The 23,012-nt window shown below is 33.4% G+C and overlaps 1 protein-coding gene and 1 long non-coding RNA gene across 4 annotated transcripts in view; one reads left to right on the forward strand and one right to left on the reverse strand.

Annotated features, from left to right (window-relative positions):
• The first annotated feature begins 7,623 nt into the window (after positions 1–7,623).
• Positions 7,624–23,012, forward strand: part of LOC120349760 — a 117,857-nt gene continuing 102,468 nt past the window's right edge. For both annotated transcript variants that reach the window (XM_039420366.1, XM_039420368.1), the window contains exons 1-3: positions 7,624–7,695; positions 8,446–8,512; positions 18,679–18,798. In XM_039420366.1, coding sequence (XP_039276300.1) covers positions 18,735–18,798 — 64 coding nt within the window. In that variant the 5' untranslated portion in view covers positions 7,624–7,695; positions 8,446–8,512; positions 18,679–18,734. The remainder of the gene's footprint in view (positions 7,696–8,445; positions 8,513–18,678; positions 18,799–23,012) is intronic.
• Positions 14,123–18,332, reverse strand: LOC120349761. 2 transcript variants are annotated; one of them, XR_005570395.1, is made up of 4 exons: positions 18,196–18,332; positions 17,570–17,659; positions 14,924–15,247; positions 14,123–14,414 (listed from the first exon to the last, which is right to left on the reverse strand). It is a non-coding gene; the product is annotated as an uncharacterized LOC120349761 (long non-coding RNA). The 2 variants fall into 2 exon arrangements; XR_005570394.1 differs by lacking the exon at positions 14,123–14,414 and having other exon boundaries at positions 14,805–15,247.

Genomic DNA, 23,012 nt, shown 5'->3' on the forward strand with positions numbered 1-23,012 from the left:
TGTAGAAATCTTTGTGGCAAGCTCTCAAAGTCTACTTACCTCATAAGATGTCTCAAGAGTCAACTGTCAAATGATTATTTGCGTATGGCATATTTCTGTTTGTTCCACAGTCCTCTGTCATATGGTATCCTACACTGGGCTGGAAGTAGTCATATTTCTGGAGTTCTTCTCCTCCAGAAAAAATCTAGTATGGTACACTCACACAACTTTCCTTGCTCATTGAACTGTAAGCCTCATTCTTAAAAGAGAATAATTTAGGGGGATAACATAATGATGATTGGCGGCAACATATTTGAAACTACGATAGGACTACTGTATTATGTTCATTTATATTATAATTATTGTTTTCAGGGTACTTTTCCTTTGTGTCAATTGTGAAATTCGATGATTTTTTTAATTAAAAGTCGTCAAAACAGCTAATCTGCAGATGAAATATCTCGACTATGTGTACTTTTTATAAACTGCTCTACCTACCTACCTCATGCACGAGAAGGAGGTTACAAAGTCCATTTCTCAAGGATGGGGTGGACCCCCATTAGTTTCCCAGGAAAAAGACTCATGCCGCTTGATAGAGGTTACAAATAACTATACTGGGTATGAATTTGAAAAAAATCGGTCAAGTCATATTTGAGAAAATCGTGAAAAACATGGTTTTTTAGTTATTATCTGTCATTTTTCTCAAGAATATTACGGAGCTCCTGAAATTTTCCCAGAAATGAGACTCATGTCAGTTGATAGGGCTTATAAATAGCTGGTAGTTCCGCGCATGCGCTGGTTTTAGAAATTCATTGTAAGTGTAGCTCTGTTTTTTTAATAGTTTTTGAATAGTTTACGTAAATAGTTTCAAGAGATTTTCAGTGATATTGCATAGCAATAGTGATGTTTCACTATTTGATTCGAGTGAATTCTTTGTGCAATGTGAAATAACTCTGCTAACTCTCAGTTCTTATTCATATTTGACCATAACCTAAGATTTGGTTAGTTGTATCTTCTTGGATTTTTGACTGTAGTTTGTCGATTCACGCTTATCGCTTGCTATTGATATTGATAACATAATATAGACATCAGAATTGGAACTGTTAACTGTTATGCCGGTGCCGATTGTCGAATAACCTAGAACTATTTCGGCGGAAATCCGTGTCAGCTGTTACACACCTGTTTTTGACAGCTCTTATAGTGCGCGTCCTTTCGTTGCTATAGCAACCAATCAAGAACAGTCATTTCCATGATTCAACCTTGAAAATTGAGCGTAGATAAGTGTTGCTGTTGTACTGGTTATCGTATGCTGAAAGTGAAACTGACCTACGTATTCCGTACTATAGGCTTGTTATTCTGCTCGCACCCACCGATCAAAGCCAGTTACAGAGCGCTCAATTCAAATAATTTTTTCGTATGTTATGTTTTTGAAAGACTTACGCTAACGGAGAAGTAATTTCTGTCATAATTTATTATTGAGTTGTTCTTTTTACTGTACATTTTTTGTACAATATGTCATTGATTGAGTTTTTGAAACAAAAAAGAGGTATATAGGTATAAAAGTTAATGGTTTTAGTTATAGGAAAGACCGTGCATTATTGATAGGTAATCGGTAGGTTATTGAAAGGTATCATGGCGTTGTCTCACGGTTGGCTGTTCTGCGACTGTAAAGACTGACAGTAAAATGGCAAAAATTATCGAATCTGCTGGTGCACACAATCATATGGACTTTAATGCTGATATTATATATTCTGCAAGTTTGGAGAACATTAATAATAATTGTAATACGCCTACATCACAAGTTGGTTCGCCTGCTCCCCAGTGCACCCCAGAAAAATCGACGAGTTGTGTGGACATGGTGCACTATGTACGCCGAAAACGCATGATATGGGTGTCAACACACCAAATTTCAGAACAATTAATGTGGACGAATCACAGAGTATAAGAGAACTGGAACTTCTGCAGCAGAGGGATGATCTTATAACTTTCTCGAGTGAGTTGAAAAATGAGGTTGAAAGGATGAATGCTGAAATTCACACACAGAGTACTGATCTCAATGAAATTATTAGGACGCTTAGAGAGGAGAATAGACATTCGTCTGAAAAAGTTATGTCGATGTCTGTTTCTATCGAAGCACTAGAGGCAGACAACTTAGCATTAAGGAATGAAAAGATTATGGTTGGAGAGGAGAGAGATAAGTGGAGAACACTTTATGATGAGTTGTATGCAAAGTCAAAACAGTGTGCTCAGTGTCTATCAATAACAACTAGAGATGGTTTTCGCAAGAACGCTTTGGTATATGAGGCTAATAGCAAGATCAATGTTAGAAATATTGCACAGAAAAAACAACCAGTTGAAGAAGTGTCAACGGTTCAATTTCCTTATAAAATCAAGTTGCATCATTATGCTGACAGTCAAGGAAGAAATGTTAGAAACGAGTTTATAAAGGAATGTAAGTATGATATCACTTCTTTCGTGAAATCAGGTGCCAAGTTTACCGACGTCCTGCCAGAAAAAAATTGCAGAATCTGATCGAAACGACTTTTTGGTGATCCAAGCTGGCTCTAATGATCTTAGTAAAAATGAAGCGAAAAACATTCTTGTGGCTCTACGAAGGAATCTGGCGGCTCTCTACAGAACCAATGTTATTGTATTTTCGATTCCGCGCCGTTATGACTTGGTGAAGTGGTCCTGTGTGAACGAGTTGATAACATAAACTAATAGAGCAATGAGGAAGATTTGTCAACTTTTCTCAAATTGTAATTTCATAGACATAAGCAACATAGGTGGAAGATTCCATACATCGCATGGCATGCACCTGAATGGATATGGTAAAAAGTATGTATGTGATAAAATTATTCAGTGTGTGACAACCCATATTACAAGCTCTGAAGTATCTCCGCCAATTCCGCTTCATGGTTCTTTTTTAGTATAGGTGACTGCACTGAATGGAACTGCCCGGACAGAATTGATTTGAATAATGAAATTTTTGGTGAAAGTAGCACTCATAAGAAAGTATGTTTTCTGAATCTACAGGGTATGTCTGGAAAATTGAACATTCTTACGCAAATGGCAGACTAGAAAAATTTCAGCATTATGTGTTTTAGTGAGCACTGGCAGCGGAGTGATGCGCTAAAGTATGAGATAATTGAAGGCTACGTTCTAGCATTTAGCTATTGCAGGAAAACTCATGTAAGAGGAGGCCTGACTGTTTACAAGACCTAGCATATGAGGAGATTGAGTTGGATTGGTTATGTGAGGAGCGGATATTTGAAGCAGCCGCAGTTGACCTTGAAGAATTGAGAGTGATTGTAGTGAGCTTGTACAGATCACCGTCGGGGGACCCAGTCATTTTTTTACAAAAGTTAGAACAGCTCCTATTCTATCTTTTCAAACTAAAAAGGGATATATTTATTGGTGGAGACTCTAATGCGCATTTTGACGTGACAACTGATCAAGCTTGTGTGAAAAATTTTAAAAACCTGATGACAGAATTCAATATGCACTACATTAACAGCTTGCCAACACGTGATAGTGCATGTTTAGATAATGTCATCACAACAATGGATCAACAGCACTATGATAAGGAAATACTTGATTTTGATTTCTCTGATCACTCTGGAATTACTGTTACATTTGAGACAAAGTTTAGAAAAAGAAAAGAACCTGTTTTTAAAAGTTTAAGAAGAGATTTGTCTATGGAGAGAATTAGAGTGTTGGAACGGCGATTGATGTTGGTGAATTGGATGCAGATGCTGGAAGGGGAAGAAGATGCTCAATTGACATTCAATAAATTTTTTGAAACCTTTCACAGAATATTCGATGAAATATGTCTCAAGAGGCCTTTGAGATTAAACGCTGAGAAGAGAAATGTAGCTAAGTCAGGCTGGTATACACCGAAACTGGCAGAATTGAAAGACAAAATGATGACTTTCGACTCCATTTTTCTTATAAGACATAGCAATGATGCGCAACTGGCTTATAAAAGGTGTAAACAAATCTATAAATGGGAAATAAATAGAGCGAAGCTCTGTTCTAATGCCAACTGTATCGAAGAGTCGGGTAACAAATCAAAAGCTGTGTGGACTCTGGTGAACAAAGTGAGGAGTGGAGGATCAAAACGCACAAATATTGAGATCTCACCAGATCTTTTCAGCACGTATTACACATCATCCGTCCAGGAAGCAAAAGATGGCATCGAGCAGCCACAGGTTACTGCAAGAGATTTCATGGAGCATCCACCGTCCACACATGAAGAATTCAAATGGACACAAGTGTCATGTGCTGATGTTTATGAGATTGTCATGGATATGAAAAACTCAAGAAGAAGGGACATTTTCGATTTATCCAACCACGTTTTGAAATGTGTAATCCAGTCTATTATTGTTCCATTGACTCACTGTATAAATTTGTGTCTACAACAAGGAGTTTCCCGACAAAACTCAAAATTTCGAGACTTGTACCTTTGTTTTAAAAAAATGGAGACAGACTTACACCAGAAAATTATAGGCCTATCTCCATAGTTCCAATTTTTGGAAAAATTTTAGAGCATGTTGTAAAGCTTCAGATATGTACCTACTTCCATAGTTGTAATCTTATAAGTGACTCCCAATTTGATTATAGGGTGGGTAAAAGCACAACAGAGGCAGTTCTTACAATTATCGATCAAATAATAGAAGCTTTCGAGAATAAATGCCTTGCTCAGATGACTGCCTGTGACTTGAGCAAGGCTTTTGATTGTGTCAATCACTCAATACTCCTTCACAAGTTGAGTCACTTTGGAGTACGTGGTTTGTGTCTTGATTTTTTTAGGTCACATCTGGAGAATAGATCACAAATAGTTGATGTCAATGGAAAACTATCTGCATTTCTTATCTTAAATTTGGAGTACCACAAGGTTCTGTTCTGGGACCACTGTTGTTCCTTGTAATGATAAATGATCTACCCAAGTGTTTAACATCTTCTTAAACCATAATGTAAGCTGATGACACTTCTTTCCTAACTATTGACAGAGATTTCCAAAATCTCAACAGAGTTGCTAGTCAAACAATAGACAAGGCTAATTCATGGTTCAAAGCAAATGGATCCCTCCTCAATGAATCCAAGACACGAAATGCAATATTCACATTGAATAATAGACATGAATTGTCAAACAATTTTGTAAAAAAATCAAATTATCAGGAGTACAAATAGATTACCATCTGACTTGGAGTGATCATATTGATTTACTGTGCAGCAAGTTATCAAAGTCTATATATTTGTTGAAGACTCTGAAATATCATGTTCCATTCAACTATGTTTTAAATGTGTATTATGCTTTGTTTCATTCCCACTTGAGTTACAGTGTTATTCTGTGGGGGAATTGTTCACAGGTGTCTGAAGTTTTGATTCTGCAAAAAAAGCGATAAGAATAGTAACTAACTCAAATGTTAGAGCTCACTGCAAACCGCTATTTGTCAAAACTAGAGTCATGACTGTCATTTGTTTGTATATATATATATATATATATATATTATATATATATATATATATATATATATATATATATATATATACGTTGCTTTTGTATATAAAATTGAAGGAAAGAAACCTTTATTGTAATATTAATATGTGCACAATCATAATACGAGGAGCTATAGAAATGTACATATTCCTCAAGTAAGGCTATCAAGGACTTTGAGAAGCCATTTTAATGTGGGAATAAGACTTTGCCATCATATGTCAGAGATCTATCTTATCCTAGTTTCAGAAAGGCAATAAACAAATTCCTAAGTGACAACCCATTTTATAGTTTGACTGAATTTTATGAAAACTCCTTCAATTAATGTTTGTCTTATAAAATACTGTATATTGTAGGACCTACTAGTATGTGTATAAGATTATATTTGTTATTTATGAGTTACCTAGATGATATAAATTTGTATTGAGTGGGTCTCCACCAAAATTATTAATGTAATGTTTTTTTTAAATTCTCTGACATTGTCTAATGCAATTTTGTAATTGTTCTTTGACAAAAATAAATTATTTATTTATTTATCCATGGTATAAATTTGAAGAAAATCGTTAGAGCCGTTTTCGAGAAAAAATAGAAAAATATGGTTTTTTAGTAATTATCCACCATTTTCCGCCATCTTGAATTGAATCTCATTGAGTTTTCTCATTGTTGGAACCACATGGTATAAGGACCTTAAGTTTAAAATTTCAAGTCAATCGGTTGATTAGGAATGGAGTTATGGTGTTCACACATACACACACACACACACACACACACAACACACAACACACACACACACACACACACACATACACATACACACACATACACACACACACAGACCAACCCCAAGAATCATGTTTTTGCACTCAGGGGACCTTGAAACTAGGATAGAAAATTTGAAATTAGGGTACCTTAATTTTTTTGGAAAGCAATACTTTCATTACCTATGGTAATAGAGCAAGGAAAGTAAAAATCTGTGAGGATAATAGTGGAGGTCACTTTCAGGGAACATTGTTCTCGTTATTTGTTTCTCTTGGTAAAACGGTTTCTTATTTAGTTCACTTTAAGGGGAGTTTTAGTGTCCTTGGGATCACATCAAGTGAATTAGTTTCACTATCATCCTACTCAAGGTCGGTATTTATGAATTCATCTTCAGCATCACTAATGTCATTGAAATCGAGATCTAGAATTAAATTTGTACATTCTTCGAAGTGTTTGTTCAAAACGTACATATTGGCTGCTTGAATCCAATCACTATTTCGTAAAAATGTACATTTGAAGTGGTGACCCCTGGGTCCCGGGGACCCAAAAGCATCATTTCACAAAGACAACAAGTCACAGAGCACTAACACTACACGAAGGTTAAGAGGCTGTTCACATGACAGCGTTTTACGCTCGGTTGTCGCGCGATCGCTCGGTTTTAGTAGTCGCCGGCAAAACGCGGCGGTTGTAATCTCAGACTTAACCGAGGGCAGATCGCTCATGAATCGCTGTCATGTGTACGAGACTAGCAAATCGAGCCGTGCGACAACCGAGCGTAAGTCGCTGTCATGTGTCTAAGGGCCTGTTTCCGAGCTCGGGATTCAGCTAAGTTCTTGACTTTGAACAGCTGGAGTCAGAAAATTGGCTTTCTGAACCGGGGAGTAGTCGCAGTTTTTATGATAATCGTTATTTTCTCATTTAACAGTTTTTCCTCGACTAAATGAAACATTCCTAAATCATTTAAAATAGCTGAAACTACACTATTTTCTCTTCATTTTATTTTGTGTTCATTAAACGTGGACTACGACCACGCCCCGTTTCGGAAAGTCAATTATCTGACTCCAGCTGTTTAAAGTCTAGAACTTAGCTAAATCCCGAGCTTGGAAACCGGCTCAAAGTGTCTACTGACATGAATTTACATTGGTCACAATAGACTTATATATTACATAATTATATCTAAAACAAAAATTGCCTGGGTGAGTGGGACCCAGGATCACGACTGAAAAATTGAATGAATAAAAACGTTGTTATTGTTGTTTTATGGCAGGAATCAGAAGCGGAATTCATTCGAGTGGAGCAGAAAGTGATTGGTCGGGCAGCTATCAAACGTCTGCGCCTTTACAGCCACACCATAACACAGATGACGGTCATTGAAATGGACGCCATTAGTCAAACATTCACTGCTGTGTTCACTGAGGTCAAATACATCCAAGCCCATAGATCTGCTTTGAAACAACTAAGTAAGTACCTTAGAATACCTACTACACCTACCTTTACCATGGCATATCTTCATGCTTCTTCTCCTTCATCTTCTTCTTCTTCTTCAAACTGAATTATGTCATTAATTTTGTCCATAGTGTTGTGTATCAAGTTGAAATGATACAGTATCATATTGTGTTGTTACGGTATCATGTATGGTGATACTATATCATTTTGTAGTGATACCATCCAGAAAAGATGGCATAAGAAGATATCCCATAGCAATGGTGACGGGCGTTTAAGTTCCAAATTTCACTGTTAATTCAAGCCGATTGTCCTGGTAGTTATTTTTTGTGAAGCTGTGTGACGCTGGTTGTGCTGTTCTTACACTCTCACCAGGCCAAAACAGTAATAATAGACAGGAGTCTACAGTAATCGGCCTGAATTAAGAAAAAATCGGCTCGAAATTTGGAACATAAACAACCTAGACTGTGGGATATTTAGTTATGCTATTTTTCCTCTATAATTAATATCGCTATAATTGGTCAATATAAGACAATGGGACGTGTCAATAGACGTTTTTTATAGTGAGATTTACGCTATAAACTCAGCTCAAAACATAAATTTTATATCAGGTAACTACGGGGATGACTTGTATCATGACAGATATCCACAATAGATGGCAATGTATGAAGAGATTTGGCAATTATGTGGCCCTATCATATCCGATAGTTTTGTAATTTATATTTGATAGATTTGATTTGAATCTGATGTATATTCTGTATTTGCAGGAGAACTACCTTTCAGGAATTTATCTCCTGAGAAAAAGCCATCAACTACTTATATTGGAAAAGCAATGTGAGTATTGTTCAAAGACAATTGGCAACTATGTGGCCCTATCATCCGATAGTTTGTAATTTATAATTCATTCATTTATCCATCCACTGATTTATTAATCAGTTAATAAATTTATTAATTGAACGAGCGTTAGCGAGTTCTCACTTTTGACTTACTGGAGGCCAGAGTCGTTATCTGTCTGTTTGTATGTTTGACAAAAACTTCTTCAGAATTGGTGAATCAGCTTCAAATTTCTTTCAGCCTTTTCACAGGTCAAGTTTGTTGACTCAATTGACTCACTCCTTTGTCCTTTTTCCAGGATATAAAAAAAACATTAAAAGAAAAAAGAAAGAAAGAGCATAAGAAAAAAATTGTTGTGATTTAGACGCACATAGATTTCTCCTGATGCTGTGTCACCCCCACCATTGAGCCGACTGTGTTCCGATGAAGGTCATCACAAATAGACTTTACCTTATCATAGAGAAAAATCAAATAGACCATTGACTACCTCCAGTTTGACCAACCCAACAGCTTAAAAATAAATATGATAGAATGAAAATAAATTAAATAAAGTGTTGAAGATAAATTATTTGATTCTAATTCTATTATTCTTGATAAAATCTATTTAATAGTATTTCTATAATATTTACAGTTGGAATGTCCAACTTTTATGAATTTTTATTGCAAACACATCTTCTACACAATATCAAGTAAATGCAATGATGCTATCATTCATACTGAAACTAATAACAATAAAGCAATGATTCACTCACTTGAATAAATAAATTAACTCTTATTTCGTTATGATTTTTAAGAATCAACTCCAGACCTGGTGTTAAATACCTTAGTTATTTAGAAGGTTTCCAACCATGACATGCACACGCTAACCGCCAATTATGAACTTCACTATGAATAAGATAAGTATTTCACATTAAAAATTGTTTATGTATTTCACATGAAAATAATTCTTGAGTTTCGATTATTGAATACGCTCTATTCTTGTCTTATAGCACATTTTTGATCGATACTTAGTGAGGTTGGTACCTTAATATTCAAAATAGAATACCATATCTATACTGTGTTGACATTTCTGAAAATATCTTTGGAAACAATTGGCAGAATCAAAAGTCAGGGCAGTGGACTGTAAATGATAATTGATATTAATACCTACAAAATAAATCTTTGGATTCTGTGCATAAAAAACTGATAGCATGAAGTGCTGGGAGTATGCCAATAGAAGACAAAATGAGTAAACAAAGTTGAGATTTGATATCAATGAAATAATAGGCAGATGGCCACATACAAAAACAAATGAATGGAAATTGAATCAAATAAAAATCTTTAGCTGAATTTTATGACAATATGAAAAGAAATAATTACAAAATTTTGAATTAATGTAAATTAATGATACTAATGACCATTGAAGACTGACAACAATTGATAAGGTAATGTCAATGACACCTGAATTGAAAATAGAAAATTTTAAATGATACAATAAAGTTAATGTTGAAAAATTCAATGTTACACAAGTTCAGAATCAACGTTACATACATTGAAATAAATTGCATGTCTTGAATGACATTAACACAAGTAAATCAGCAATAACAATGCTCTATATATTGAAATAGTTGAATGTCTTGATTGACACTAGTACAAATAACCTTAGAGTAATTGAATGTCTCGGCCTTCAATGAAAACACTTGTAAGCCAAGGGTAGCTGTCAAATACAATGAAACAATTATTAATGTTGAGTACATTAATAGAGGCGACATAGGCCTTCAATGAAAACACTTGTAAGTCAAGGGTAGCTGTCAAATACAATGAAACAATTATTAATGTTGAGTACATTAATAGAGGCGACATAGGCCTTCAATGATTTGAATGTCAAGTTAGACATCAATACAAATAATTCAGATATGAAAATATTAATTTGAGGTTGGAAATTGAAATGCTTCACAAGTAAGCCAACTGATAATTGAAAACGATAAGATGCTCAATAATACAATTATTATAACCTTGAAATAACATAGGACAGTGCTCTCAATGAGACATACACTGTAACATATTAAATTCATGTACATAGGCTCGATTGCCGAATAAGTACAGACAATTGAATGTTTTTAATTGCCGTAAAAGCTGAATAATAGCTACAAAAATAATATGAATTAAAATTGAATTGTTTGAATACAAAATAAATTAGAAATAGAGAACAACATGGTCCAGTTTCGACACGCTGTTAATTTTTTCATGAACAATTATGCAATACATGAGTAAAAAATGAAGATTGAATAAAAAGATTTATGTAACCTGAGTTAAATTTTGAAGAAAGAGATGTGACCAGGCAGACAGGCAAGGAATCCACGGTACCCCAAGGAACAGCACATTCAGCAAGCGATGACACAATAGCCACGCGATGACGAAATGGAAGCATCAAACACAGCAGACAATTCCCCTACTGGGAATGTGGACAGGAACATGTAGAACTCCAAACAAATAATTCGAATTCCAAGTTGTGGAATTCTCAGATCAATTTCCAAACGGTAGAGATGATGAAATTGAAAGTCTGAGTTTCAAGTGGTGAAGCCATGTTGTTAGAAAAAATGGCGAGAGACGCCAACACAATACTATGGAACTTTGACAAAGTCTATCAGCGTAAATACACGAAGAAATTGATAAATAATTGAATCACAGTTGATGAATACATTTGAAGAATTCATTTGAAGGAATATTTCACATTTAAAACGTTCAGTAAGCCAGATGAATTTGGATGAAGAAAGGTAGACCGCAGAAGCGATGTGCACTCACCAACTAGACAGGATCAAAAAATGAGAAAGCAAGCCAACGCTTTACCAACAAAGGAGAAGACGGAAATGCCCGACACATATGCAAACGTTCGCGACAATTTGATGAAAAAGTAGCAATTATTTTGAAAGTAAGATGCCTAAAGGACAAAATAAAATACCAAAAATTGAATAATAAAAATATTAAAATTGAAATGACGAATAATATTAGAAAACACAATCTTGAATATGAAGTATGCCAAGAACCATGAACCATGCTAACTGAGAAGAATATGAGCCATGCTAACTGTAACCGTGACTGTGATGTCACCGGACAGTGCAAACGGACAAAATAATGACAACGGAAACGGAACGAGTATCGAAGTGGAACCGTTCCAATAAATGCTTTGTCAGATTTTACAACAATAAAATGTAAGAACAATGATTTAATCTTATTAATTTCTATAATAATTAAACACTTGATTAAATGGTTTGAAGTGAAAAAATTAACTTTTCTTTGAATGCGGCTTTTGATGGAACTGGTAAAATACCAATAATTTTATCAGACTTTTATTTGAATCCTTGTATGATTCAAATAATTCTTGATTACTGTATGATTCATACAGTTCACAACTTTATGTTTATTTATTTGTTTCTATTTCAATTATTTTTGTTTTTCTTCATTGAACATCCATTATTTTTTCACTTGTTGAATATATCACAAGTGTTAACTTTGAAGTATAAATAGGTACTGTATTTTTAAAACTCATATCTATATGGCTGAGTTCAATTCCCCCACCACAACCCTCAAATTTTGAGAGTCTACTGTTTGAACATAGTTTAGTTTGATGATGCAGCACACAACGAAACGGTAGTCACTAACATGAGTTTTTAAAATATTTCTACTTTGAAGTTTACATGTGTGATATATACTAATAAAATGAATTTGAATTGAAATTTTGATATATTATTGGATGAGGTTGCCCTCTGTATTTACTGTACATCATAAGCCTTATCTACACCAAGTGCGCAATGCAAAATGTTACTGTGAAAACGACATTATAAACAATCAAGTACAGCAGTACCTACGAAGGCTAGTCAATATGCAAGGTTTATTGCGATAGACTCTTCATACCTTGGTCAATGAGTAATAGGGTTTTTGAAACTCAATTATTATTCTGAGTTTCTATTTAAATCCTCAGTAAATTCTATACATGAAGATAATATTAAAAGTTATTGAATGTCAAAATGTGAGGCTTGATTTTTATTTATATAGATTATGGGTAACTGTAAATAAAACAGCTCAGTTATTGAATAACTAAAATTTATTGCAAATGCTCTCTATAATAACATCGATAAACTTAATTTATATTCATTTAGAAATGAAACTCACTTTATCAATGATTATATTAGTAAGTATATCTTGTTTATTGAAAACCAATAATATAAAAGCTCATTTTATCAAATGACATTATAGTAAGTTACCCTTTCTTTGAAAAGTTTTTAACATAAAATAGGTACAAGATTAAAAACACAAACTACAACTACTAGTATCAAGGTTTCACATAATCTTCATAAAGGCATTATTATATCGTTTACATATCTGTACTAATATAATACTGTAACATTCTGTTTTAGAGGGTTAATATCATCAACTATTTTAGATCTTTCGAGTTCATTATAGTAAAAATTTGCAAAATATTCTGAAAGTGGTAATCCCATTGCCAAACCTACAATGGAAATGCAAGATAGAAAAATCTATTTTTCAGATTTTATAGATAAAAATAAGTAACTTGCCCTGAATACATACATTTTAAGAAAATGCAAGCTTATTTTTATACTGTGCAGAATGGCCATAACGCTTTTATGCCTATTTACACATTAGCTAACCATGATTCTAGTTTTCTCATTAAATCATAAAAAAATTAAAATCCATGAAAAACGTGGTACTGGTAATGAATTTTAAATATGATTCAATTGTGAGAAACCTCACAGATTGCTTGTTAATGTGAAAGGGGGGTTTCAATCGGAATTTGGACCGGCACTATTGAACTTGTCTACAATGATCAAGCTCAATGGTGGTGGTTTACCATTCATACTATCTATCATACATTTACTTCCATCAACATACATCTCTCACACTAAGGACAACACACTTGAAATGATTTACAAAAAAATCAGTGATGCAGAATGCTGAGGAAACGCAGAAAACTCATGAACAACGCTGAAACCCACCTTTTTTGGGTCGTATCATTGGTATTAGTTCAAATACTAGATGAACTTCTCAATGAAATTCGAAAATTTGCTCTTTATCTGTTCTCCAAAAAGCTTAGAAAATGCAGAAAATGCTGTAAAATGCAGATTTTAGGCGTAAGTTGATTTGTTTTTGTTAAATCCCCACGGCAATCAAATTTCATTTCCCCCACCCGAAATCAAATCCTGGCTACTTTTCGAATAATTCTGTGCCATTGTCTTTGGTGTTTAGAATCAATTGATTTTTAGTAAATAATTTATTTTGCAGTTGAAAAATTATCTACATAAATAAAATCCATGAAAATTAATAATTGGAATAATATGAATAATATTATCATATCAATAAGTTACCAGCTGTACGTACACTAAGCTAATTTTAAGATCTGAGGAGACGCAGCTTGGTGATACAAAGTGTTGAGCTTACGAAGATTGCCTTATCACACTGTTCCACGCCATGTCCCATTCAGTGTGTGTGTGTGTGTGTGACTGCTTCCATTCAAACCAATATGCAAGAAGCACCTGGATGCAAAATGCCGCATCGCGCCTCCTCAGGTGTGCATTCAGCTAAAGTTTGTCATGAGATGCATTAACTATTTGGCGGTACGAAGTTCGCCGGGCCAGCTAGTATAAAATAATTATCCAATGAAGTGCATAATACCTTTTATTTTTTCAAAACATATGAAGAATTGCGAAAGTAACAGTTAATTGGTAATTTACATAAACATGACAGAACACATGCTTTGTGATGTTCAAAATAATTATTATACAATGGAAGTGGGATATACTATGATAATAGTAAAACGATGTGTACAGTGTCAAACTATGGGTTTGCATAAGAAACAACACACACGATGAACTGTCTTTGTGGCCTCTGTGACACATTTTGGTGCCTGAAATGAAAAATAAAATAAATTATTTTCAAAATCTGCAATTGATTGGAATAAAAGGATACTTAATAACAAAAGTAATGAGTTATACAGAAATGTTGTCACACAATAGTCTAGTCACTATATACATTGGTGCTTGCTATTAATATTGTAGTTCTGATTTTTTAATATATTATTTGGATACATGAGAGAAGTCCAGAACCAATTTCCTTGTGCTAGATACAGAATTCCCGATTTTATGTTTTTTTTTTTTTTTTTTTTTTTTTTTTTTTTTTTTTTTTTTTTTTTTTTTTTTTTTTTTTTTTAATTTTATTTTCCATTTATTCCCGATTTTATGTTTTTTTTTTTTTTTTAGGTTAGGTCTGATCAACTTGGGTGACCTTGAGGTTAGGTTTGGTCAACTTGGGTGACCTTGAGGTTAGGTTTGGTCAACTTGGGTGACCTTGAGGTTAGGTTTGGTTGACTTGGGTGACCTTGAGGTTAGGTTTGGTCGCCCTTTTGTTACTACTCACAATTATTGTCGATACATGACTTTCGTTGTGGTTGCTTTGCCATTCCAGAAGTCTATTCTTTCTTCATCTCTTCCGGCAATCTTGAAACTGTTCTCACTCCTTGGCAGAATGATGCACATGTTAATTAGAGCGCTATTGGGCTTGTGGTGAATTTTCTTCACCAGCTTGATCATCCGCTCTGCAATGGTTACTGGCCTCTCTCTCTCTCTCTCTCTCAAGGGCATGTTGTTCATCCCCAGGTAGAGAACCTCATGATCAAACTCATCATCATTACGGCGATTGGACTTCTTAAATATTTCCACCTGATTTGAAGTTGACTGTCACCTGGAAATATAATTTACATTGAATTTATCAAAGTAAAATAGCTCATACAGAATCCAAGTCTGAAGCACTTGCTAGTATCATCAAGGCATGAAAACAGCCTTACAGGAGGCTGAAGCTAGGATGATAAACGGTTCATAGAACATAGTCGGTTTACTGCTCTGAATAGTTGTAGAATTAGGGTATAAATAGGGTAGGATTGTCCTCACTTTCAAGAGATGAATCTCATTTTACAGTATATGGTGAGTAACCCACTTTTTATTTAATAGAGGTGAATAGTGAAGTTTTTTGTTTCCATGAATTGTTTCAATCTCATACCAATGAAATAAAATGCTTTGTCCTGACTGACTCATAAACAGACCAGAGCTTAAACTACTAGGCTTGAAAGCTTGAAATTTTGCACACGCCCTTCTTGTCGCCTCCAAGCACCAATTATGAAAAGATTTTCTAAAACCCTTAAAAATTAGGCTCAACAGTTATTCATAGTTTACATGTTATTCTTGGTAAACGTAAGGTAAGGTATAAAGGTATAAAGGTCTTATGGATGTTTTTATTTAGTTTATTGTGCCACATGTATTTTTAATCAGCTTTTATAATCATTGCATCTACGGTATTTAGATGAAAATATAATTTCTTCTTATAAAAAACACTTCATTCACATGGGCTACTTTTTAAATTAATAAAAACAATATAAAAATCTTGAAGCACCCTTTATTGAAAAAAAAACTTTAAAATAGATTTTATAACCTGACGATGGTGTGATCACCGAGACTAGCTGTTTAACTATTTTAAAGTTTTTAAAAAAATAAAGGATGCTTCAAGATTTTTTATATTGTTTTTATTAATTCTTCTTACCGTACATATACTGTGATTACATCATCTAAAGCTGCGTTTACACCAATGTTATTAACAAAATGTTAATATAATCCTTATAGATTCTATTAGATTGAACATAACTTATCATACAAATGAAGATCATATGTGTTTGTCAATTTCCTTTCAATCTATAAGGATTAAGTTATTAACATTTTGTTGATAACTTTGGTGTAAACCCAGCTTAACACTATTGGTAGTCATACTTTTAAATGTAAAAAAAAAACTGAAATTAATAAAAACATAAAGTACCATAGCCTACTATAGATAGAATAAGCTATACCTTATCTAAAGTAAGCCATGGAAGTACACTTCTAATTAAAACATTTAAAAACTTTAAAACATTTCAACAACTAGTTTTGGCATGAATTGGCCATTTTCAAGTTTAAATGCCAAAATAAACAAGTTGATAGTAGATAATATTTGCTCATATGATTTATTTATTTTTTATTCATTATTTTTTTGGATAAAATGATTTAATTTTAGTTTTATTTAATTATAATTTTTCTATAAAATAGAATTATAGTACCCTTTAAAATTGAAAAATATTAAAAAATAAGAATACAAATTGTAAGGATATTGAAGGGTACTATAGTTCTATTTTATAAATACAAGAAAGTAGCCCTGAATTCATACATTTTATAATTTTCTATTTTTAGTTTAAAATCCCACTTTTTTGGATTCAGGGTACTTTGAAACGTATAGAAATTTGGAAATTGGGGCACCTTATTTTTTCGGAAAGCAATACTTTCCTATGGTAATATGGCAAGGAAAGAGGAAAGTGAAAAATTAAATAATGAAACACGTTTGGTTGTAATTCGCATCGCCTACTGTCCCATGTAACATTTTCTTATCTATCAATTGAAAAAATGATACATAGCTGTTAGTTGTACAATGAAAGTTTTTTCAAGTCTATAGCTGATTAATGTCTTCTTAGTTGTTAGGTGTGGTTTATAATATTGACTCCACGAAATGGAAGTTGTTGTACTAATCGAAATTAATGCATGGCCTACCGGCCCGTGTGTACCCAGGCTAACAAACAATTAGTAGGGAACATCTACAGAACCCAACCAATGAAGAACGGTCCTGTATCAAAAATTTGTTTTGGAAACATCAACAATATGAATGTTTCGGGCGGCCTCCATTAGGAGATCAAGACAGTATTGTAATGTTGGAATGCAAAACTCTAAAAAAAGTAAATTTTTGTGGCTTTTGCTGGTGGGGAGTCTCTTGCGGGAAGGTCCCACAGCCTGAATGTATAATTTAAGCCGCCAATGTGCCTTACGACTGTCATACTTACTAGCCGAGACCGACAGTTTAGCATGTCCATCCGATAACACGATAATGCGAAACTCTATTATTATTGGTATTGAAAGCAATTTGTGATTTATATACAGCATTGACAGGAAAACAAACATGATTTGATAGGTTGATAATTACAAGAAAGCTCACCTGATACTTGACATTGTGATCATCAGCCATAAACTAGCAAGATAGACCCAGCAGCAAGTTTCAACCATAGCTCAATCAGCCTGTTATTCTCTGAAAAAAGAAAAATAACTGTTTCTAGACCTGCTAAGAGTTTATTTGTGAATACAGTAGGCTACCTGTATCATGCGTATTTCAATGATTCTTTTAAAAAATCCGTTCTGACAATCTATTTTTTGGATTTGGTTTTAAGGTGTTCAATCCTGAGTGAGTCAGGAGTCAGGTGTTACGGTATAACGTGAAGCTTTATATGCAACCTAAAGCATGCTATATCATGCAAACCTATAAAGAAAAAAAAGAAAAGATTGTTTCTTTGTTAAATGATAGGAAGAGAAAAAATAAGGTAACCTTGTGCTATACCTCTCCTACTTCAATAAACTCTATTGAGAAAATAGAAGATGCACATGGATTACATTTTGATCTTGTTCAATGACTATTAAATATGTTTGTATTAATTTTGTTTATCTTTAGATTGACTAATAGACTCTTCTGTATAGTTAGCAATATTTGTTTTAAAGGTAGACTACATTTCAGATGTTAAAATCTAAAAATTATTTCAAATAAGGCCTAGGCAATTATGTTAATCTTACCTGGTACAGTGATGAATAGCCTAATCATACTATTAACCGTTTCAACTTTCTTTTTTAAACGAATTCATCCATATTATGTCTTTGTGTTTGATTAGTCTTCTGTTAAAGAAGGACTTATTTATAAGAGTAAAACTACCAAGTTATGACTAATTTTGTATTTACTGTGCTTTGTTACATCTTATTCTTAACCTGACTGTTCAGTTAGTTGATAAAACATAACCTAATCTCCTTACAATTCCGCTAAACATTACCTAAAAAATGATCAGTAGAAGTTTTAAACCGTTATGTTGGTAGTGAGGTCACGTGAGGTAGTCATTGGCCTATTTGCGTTTTCTCTTTCCTTAAGATCATTCTCACAAATATTATAGCAGCTACACCAATTTTTCCACAAAAATAGACGCACTACTACTGTTCGTAGTTTTTTTATTCACCTATGATATGTGCGGATAATTTATGTACACATTGTATTTTGTGTTATTACAGAGACATTTCGTACTTGATTGAAAGTGCAGATGTTGTGTCAAGGACTCTGATCGGTAATGAAGGATATGATCTACGCATTGGTGAGACGCAGCTGGTTAAAGAACGTCAGAAACGCTTTTAGTTAGTAAAATATCATTCTATTCTAGACCATGTCATGTAATTTTTCAATAACGGGTTGCCCTGCTTGGCTGCAGTCTGTAGAGCATGAGTAAAAAACTATATAACTCTTATTGTGATTCTTAGAATATATATTATACCAATTTCTTACTGGCTTTGTAATTTCTTACCAGCCCGGGCAAGATATTTATCTCAGGCCACTCCTGTGTTTCGGATGGACACGTTAAGCCGTCGGTCCCGGCTGCCTAAAAAGTAGTTGTTGGGTCATGTCAGAGGCCCTGAAATTGATCAGTTGCGACCTGAAAACTCTGACACCAGACCTGAGCCAGCCAGGTCCCTCGATATTATTATTATTATTATTATTACCAATTTCTTACTGGCTCGCCCAGGAGCTCCCGCAATTCTCTGCTCTTGGACAATTTATATAAATCTCTGGAACGTATTATTTCCAAAGATTTGATTATCAATGCTATTATATTGCTGTCTTAACCAACTTATTCGGTGAAGAATAAATTCGGATGGTAATCTTATTAATATTTCAATACTGGCAACTAGATAAATAAAAATGATACTGGTCATGCATGGAAGTAGGGAAACAAATAAAGGATATACCATAAAATTTTTAATATGTATATTACACAAAAAAAAATCAACGAATAAATAAATATAGAAATATATAGAGCAACAAGCAAAAATAGTAAAAATATTAACAAAATATATCAAAAAGAAAGTATCACAGATTAGCTCCCTAGTTTTTTAGCATGAAACATTACCATGTGCTTTTTAGAATCATTAATCATATGCATTTATTTTATGCAACTCAGATATCGACTTGTTGCTGCTTGTCGACAAAAATCTCAAATATATCTTCTTTCAAAAAATAATAAAAATAATCAATTGATAATTATAAATCACAAATATAATAATCTGTATATATCTCAGTATCTTTCTCAGGGCTTAAGGTTCGGCCTCTGGTGGAATTAGATAAATCAATTTATCTGGTGAACATGAGCTACATTTAAATCTTTATAATTTGCTAATAAAATTAATGATTGAGTGAGCATATACCTACATATATATTACAACATTAAATTTAAATACTCCTTTCATCTGTGCATCTTTAGACATATAAATCTGATATAACTCTTAACTAATAAAATATGCTCTTTGTACCTTCTAAGACTAGCACAAGTTTTTATATTAATTTCGATATTTATAACCTTTCGACGAGCTAGCTTTTTATATTCTTATTTCACTCGAAGCACTGAGGGTGCCCTAAATTCATATATTTTGATAATTTTCACTCACGTGCTAAAATTCCCAAGATGATGGTGGCGATCCGAATTTCCTATCGTACTGGATTTTCTGGTGGTTGAAGTCGTCTTCTCCAAGGGGATAAATAAATATCTAAGTGACTTACGCTTTAATATAGCATCACCAAGTCTTATAAAAAATTAATTAATGAATTTAGACTTTAAATCTCTCAAACATACAATTTAACAAAAGGGACTTGTGCTCTATAAAAATTTAGTGGTGCTTCAAGGCAGCGTCTGGCAAGCAAGTGGGCCCTGATCCACCCCTATTTTCTACAATCATACTTCCGACTTACAAATTTGCATATATTTAAATATTCAGTTACTATGCCATTAAAAAGATCAAATAGTCCATGCCAATCTGCTAAGTTATTACCTATATCTTGGGTATTACATTTTATAATTACTCGGATTACATCCGATACATAAACTGAGTAGTGATAACTTATGAATTCTTATCATTTATATAAATATCTATAGATAAATTTGAATCGGCTCATTATTGCCGCCCATCAACCACTGCAATTTGATTGGTTCATCCAAAATTCATAAATGTATCCATGCACCTACTGAATATCATACTTCCTCAATATTTTTATTTATTTTATGTGTTTTGTACATGCTCATTACAAATAATAAATTTTTTAAAACTTTTTAAGTTGTTTTTCCATTTACAACAAGTTGCCACGTGGTTACCAAATCCTCTAGTTGAATACTATTTGTTTATAACAAAAATTTGCCAAGGTGTCTGGCTAGATTTCAAATTACATGGCTTGATCGATTATTAGGTTGCCGACCAGTAGGTGTTATAACCTAACCTCAAAATTCCAATATTTTATATAATATAATAAATGGCAAATAAAAATTCTTTTCTATTTGGCTGTTCTAATTTTAGCCAGTATACCCGTTATCTAATCTTTCATTTGTTGCTATCGCACCCGGTGATAATAGAGCAGCTGTTTGCTCAAGACCCATAAAATCCTTTCAATTAGTGATTTTGCTTGCTTATCGAATTTAATTTATTACAACCAATAGAATAATAGTAGTTTAGGAGTCATAAAATACATTTGTATTTTAATAAAATGCCATAAACTATTGTAATAAAATACAGAAACTTCTCAATAAGAGAGTTCAACTTCTGAAATTTGAAATGAGGGTTTTTTGGTCTAGATTTTATTGTTTTTTTTTCATTTTGTTCGTTATAGGGTCATTCTGTTTCAGATAATATAATCTAGTAGATAAAATAGGCCAGGAATGTTCAATATCATCAATGAAGCTGATTAAGATGTTTTAAATCTTGATTAGATAACTATAGTGAGGTCTATGTTATAATAGCCATATTCGATAAACATTAGTGTTGCTATCCTTGTCTATTATTCAAAAAAGCAGATGGCGTAATCCTTTTCTAGCTCTGCAACGTTGCCAGTTAGTTTTTTTAACAATTTATAATCGAAATACTTCATTTCAATAATAAAATGTATTATTCAATAATTCAAAAATATATTTTCTTGACGAATAAAATATAATTGATTCTATTAAACAATAGTAAACAGTTGATATTACATCAGATATCAGCTTTCCTTCTATAGAAGGCAGTGACAAGTCAGAGAATCGGCAATGCTGTTCTAATATCTCTTCTCCACGACTGTGGATCCATACAACTCTGACTGGCGGCTCTGGAAACTGTAAACTTGATGAATTAAAAACTTTATAAACTAAAAACTTGAAGTAGGTCTTTAACCATCCTCTGTAAATTAAGAATCTATATTCAAAATTTCCATTTAATCAGTTCAGTACCTAGTTCAGACGTGATGATACGCCATTTCAGAATTTTCCATCTACATGTATAAGCCGATTCTTTCCTTTATTATATTAGAGTAATATAGTGGTCGACGAATAATTTCAATATGTGTTTAGCATTATTCTATGATGTTATCTTTGATGTTTATCTATGATGTTTTCTTTGTTAAAAGCGAGAAGGAGGAGGTCTTGTGCGAGGAATATGCGTATTCAACAATAGTGAGGAATGAAGCTGATAAACGTAGTTGGCCCATAGAGACCAAAGTTTTCATGAAAGTCAATAGCAACAACGCTTTTCATACTTTGAAACAAATTGCTGAAGACAGGCAGACAGAAACATTTGGGAAGCCATTCTATGAACTTGTGCAAAGAAAAATATGGAGATGCTCCATAGTAAGCATCATTCACTCTTCTCTTAGACTCACTACCTTGTTGTATTAGTAATTCTGCCCAATATTAAAGTGATCCAATTATACAGGCTGTTCTGAAAAAAGGTGTCCATAAGTCAGGGCCTGATTCCTCGCTTCGAAAGAAGAAAAAACGTTCTAATTAACATAGGTCCGAAAATGCTCGGTTACCAAGTTATACAAGGTGAAAGATTTCGTCTGAATTTCAGTTCCCCTGCTGAAACGAAGCCCTACGGGTATTTGTTGGCTGTTAATTAAGATGTACAATTTAGCGTACTTTATGTAAAATGAACTGAAAAATTGAATAAAACCGTTTCCAGACCTGTAGCTACAGTAATTTTCAAGATATGTGACGAAATACGCGAAACTTGGTCCTGAAAAACAAGTTCGTTTAAGGCTGTGCAAAGGCTAAAAGTAAACTTTCTACTCATGATATTTTTCAGAGTTTTTCGATTTGTATATCATCAAGCTATCAAAATGGAGAAGTTTTCTCAGGAAAACATTTTTTTATGATCATTACCTTTTCAGATATGAGTGCCTAAAGTTTGAATTTTGGGACAGAACATTTCAAATTCGGTACGATATAAATCCATGAGATTTAGAGGATAGATTCTTCATGGTATTGTTGATCTAGTACAAGAAGAAACATTTTCAAAATATCAATTTTTGGAAAAGTTATTCAATTTACCAAAAAAAA

This window comes from Nilaparvata lugens, chromosome 2 (genome assembly GCF_014356525.2).
Source record: "Nilaparvata lugens isolate BPH chromosome 2, ASM1435652v1, whole genome shotgun sequence".
Classification (NCBI taxonomy): domain Eukaryota; kingdom Metazoa; phylum Arthropoda; class Insecta; order Hemiptera; family Delphacidae; genus Nilaparvata; species Nilaparvata lugens.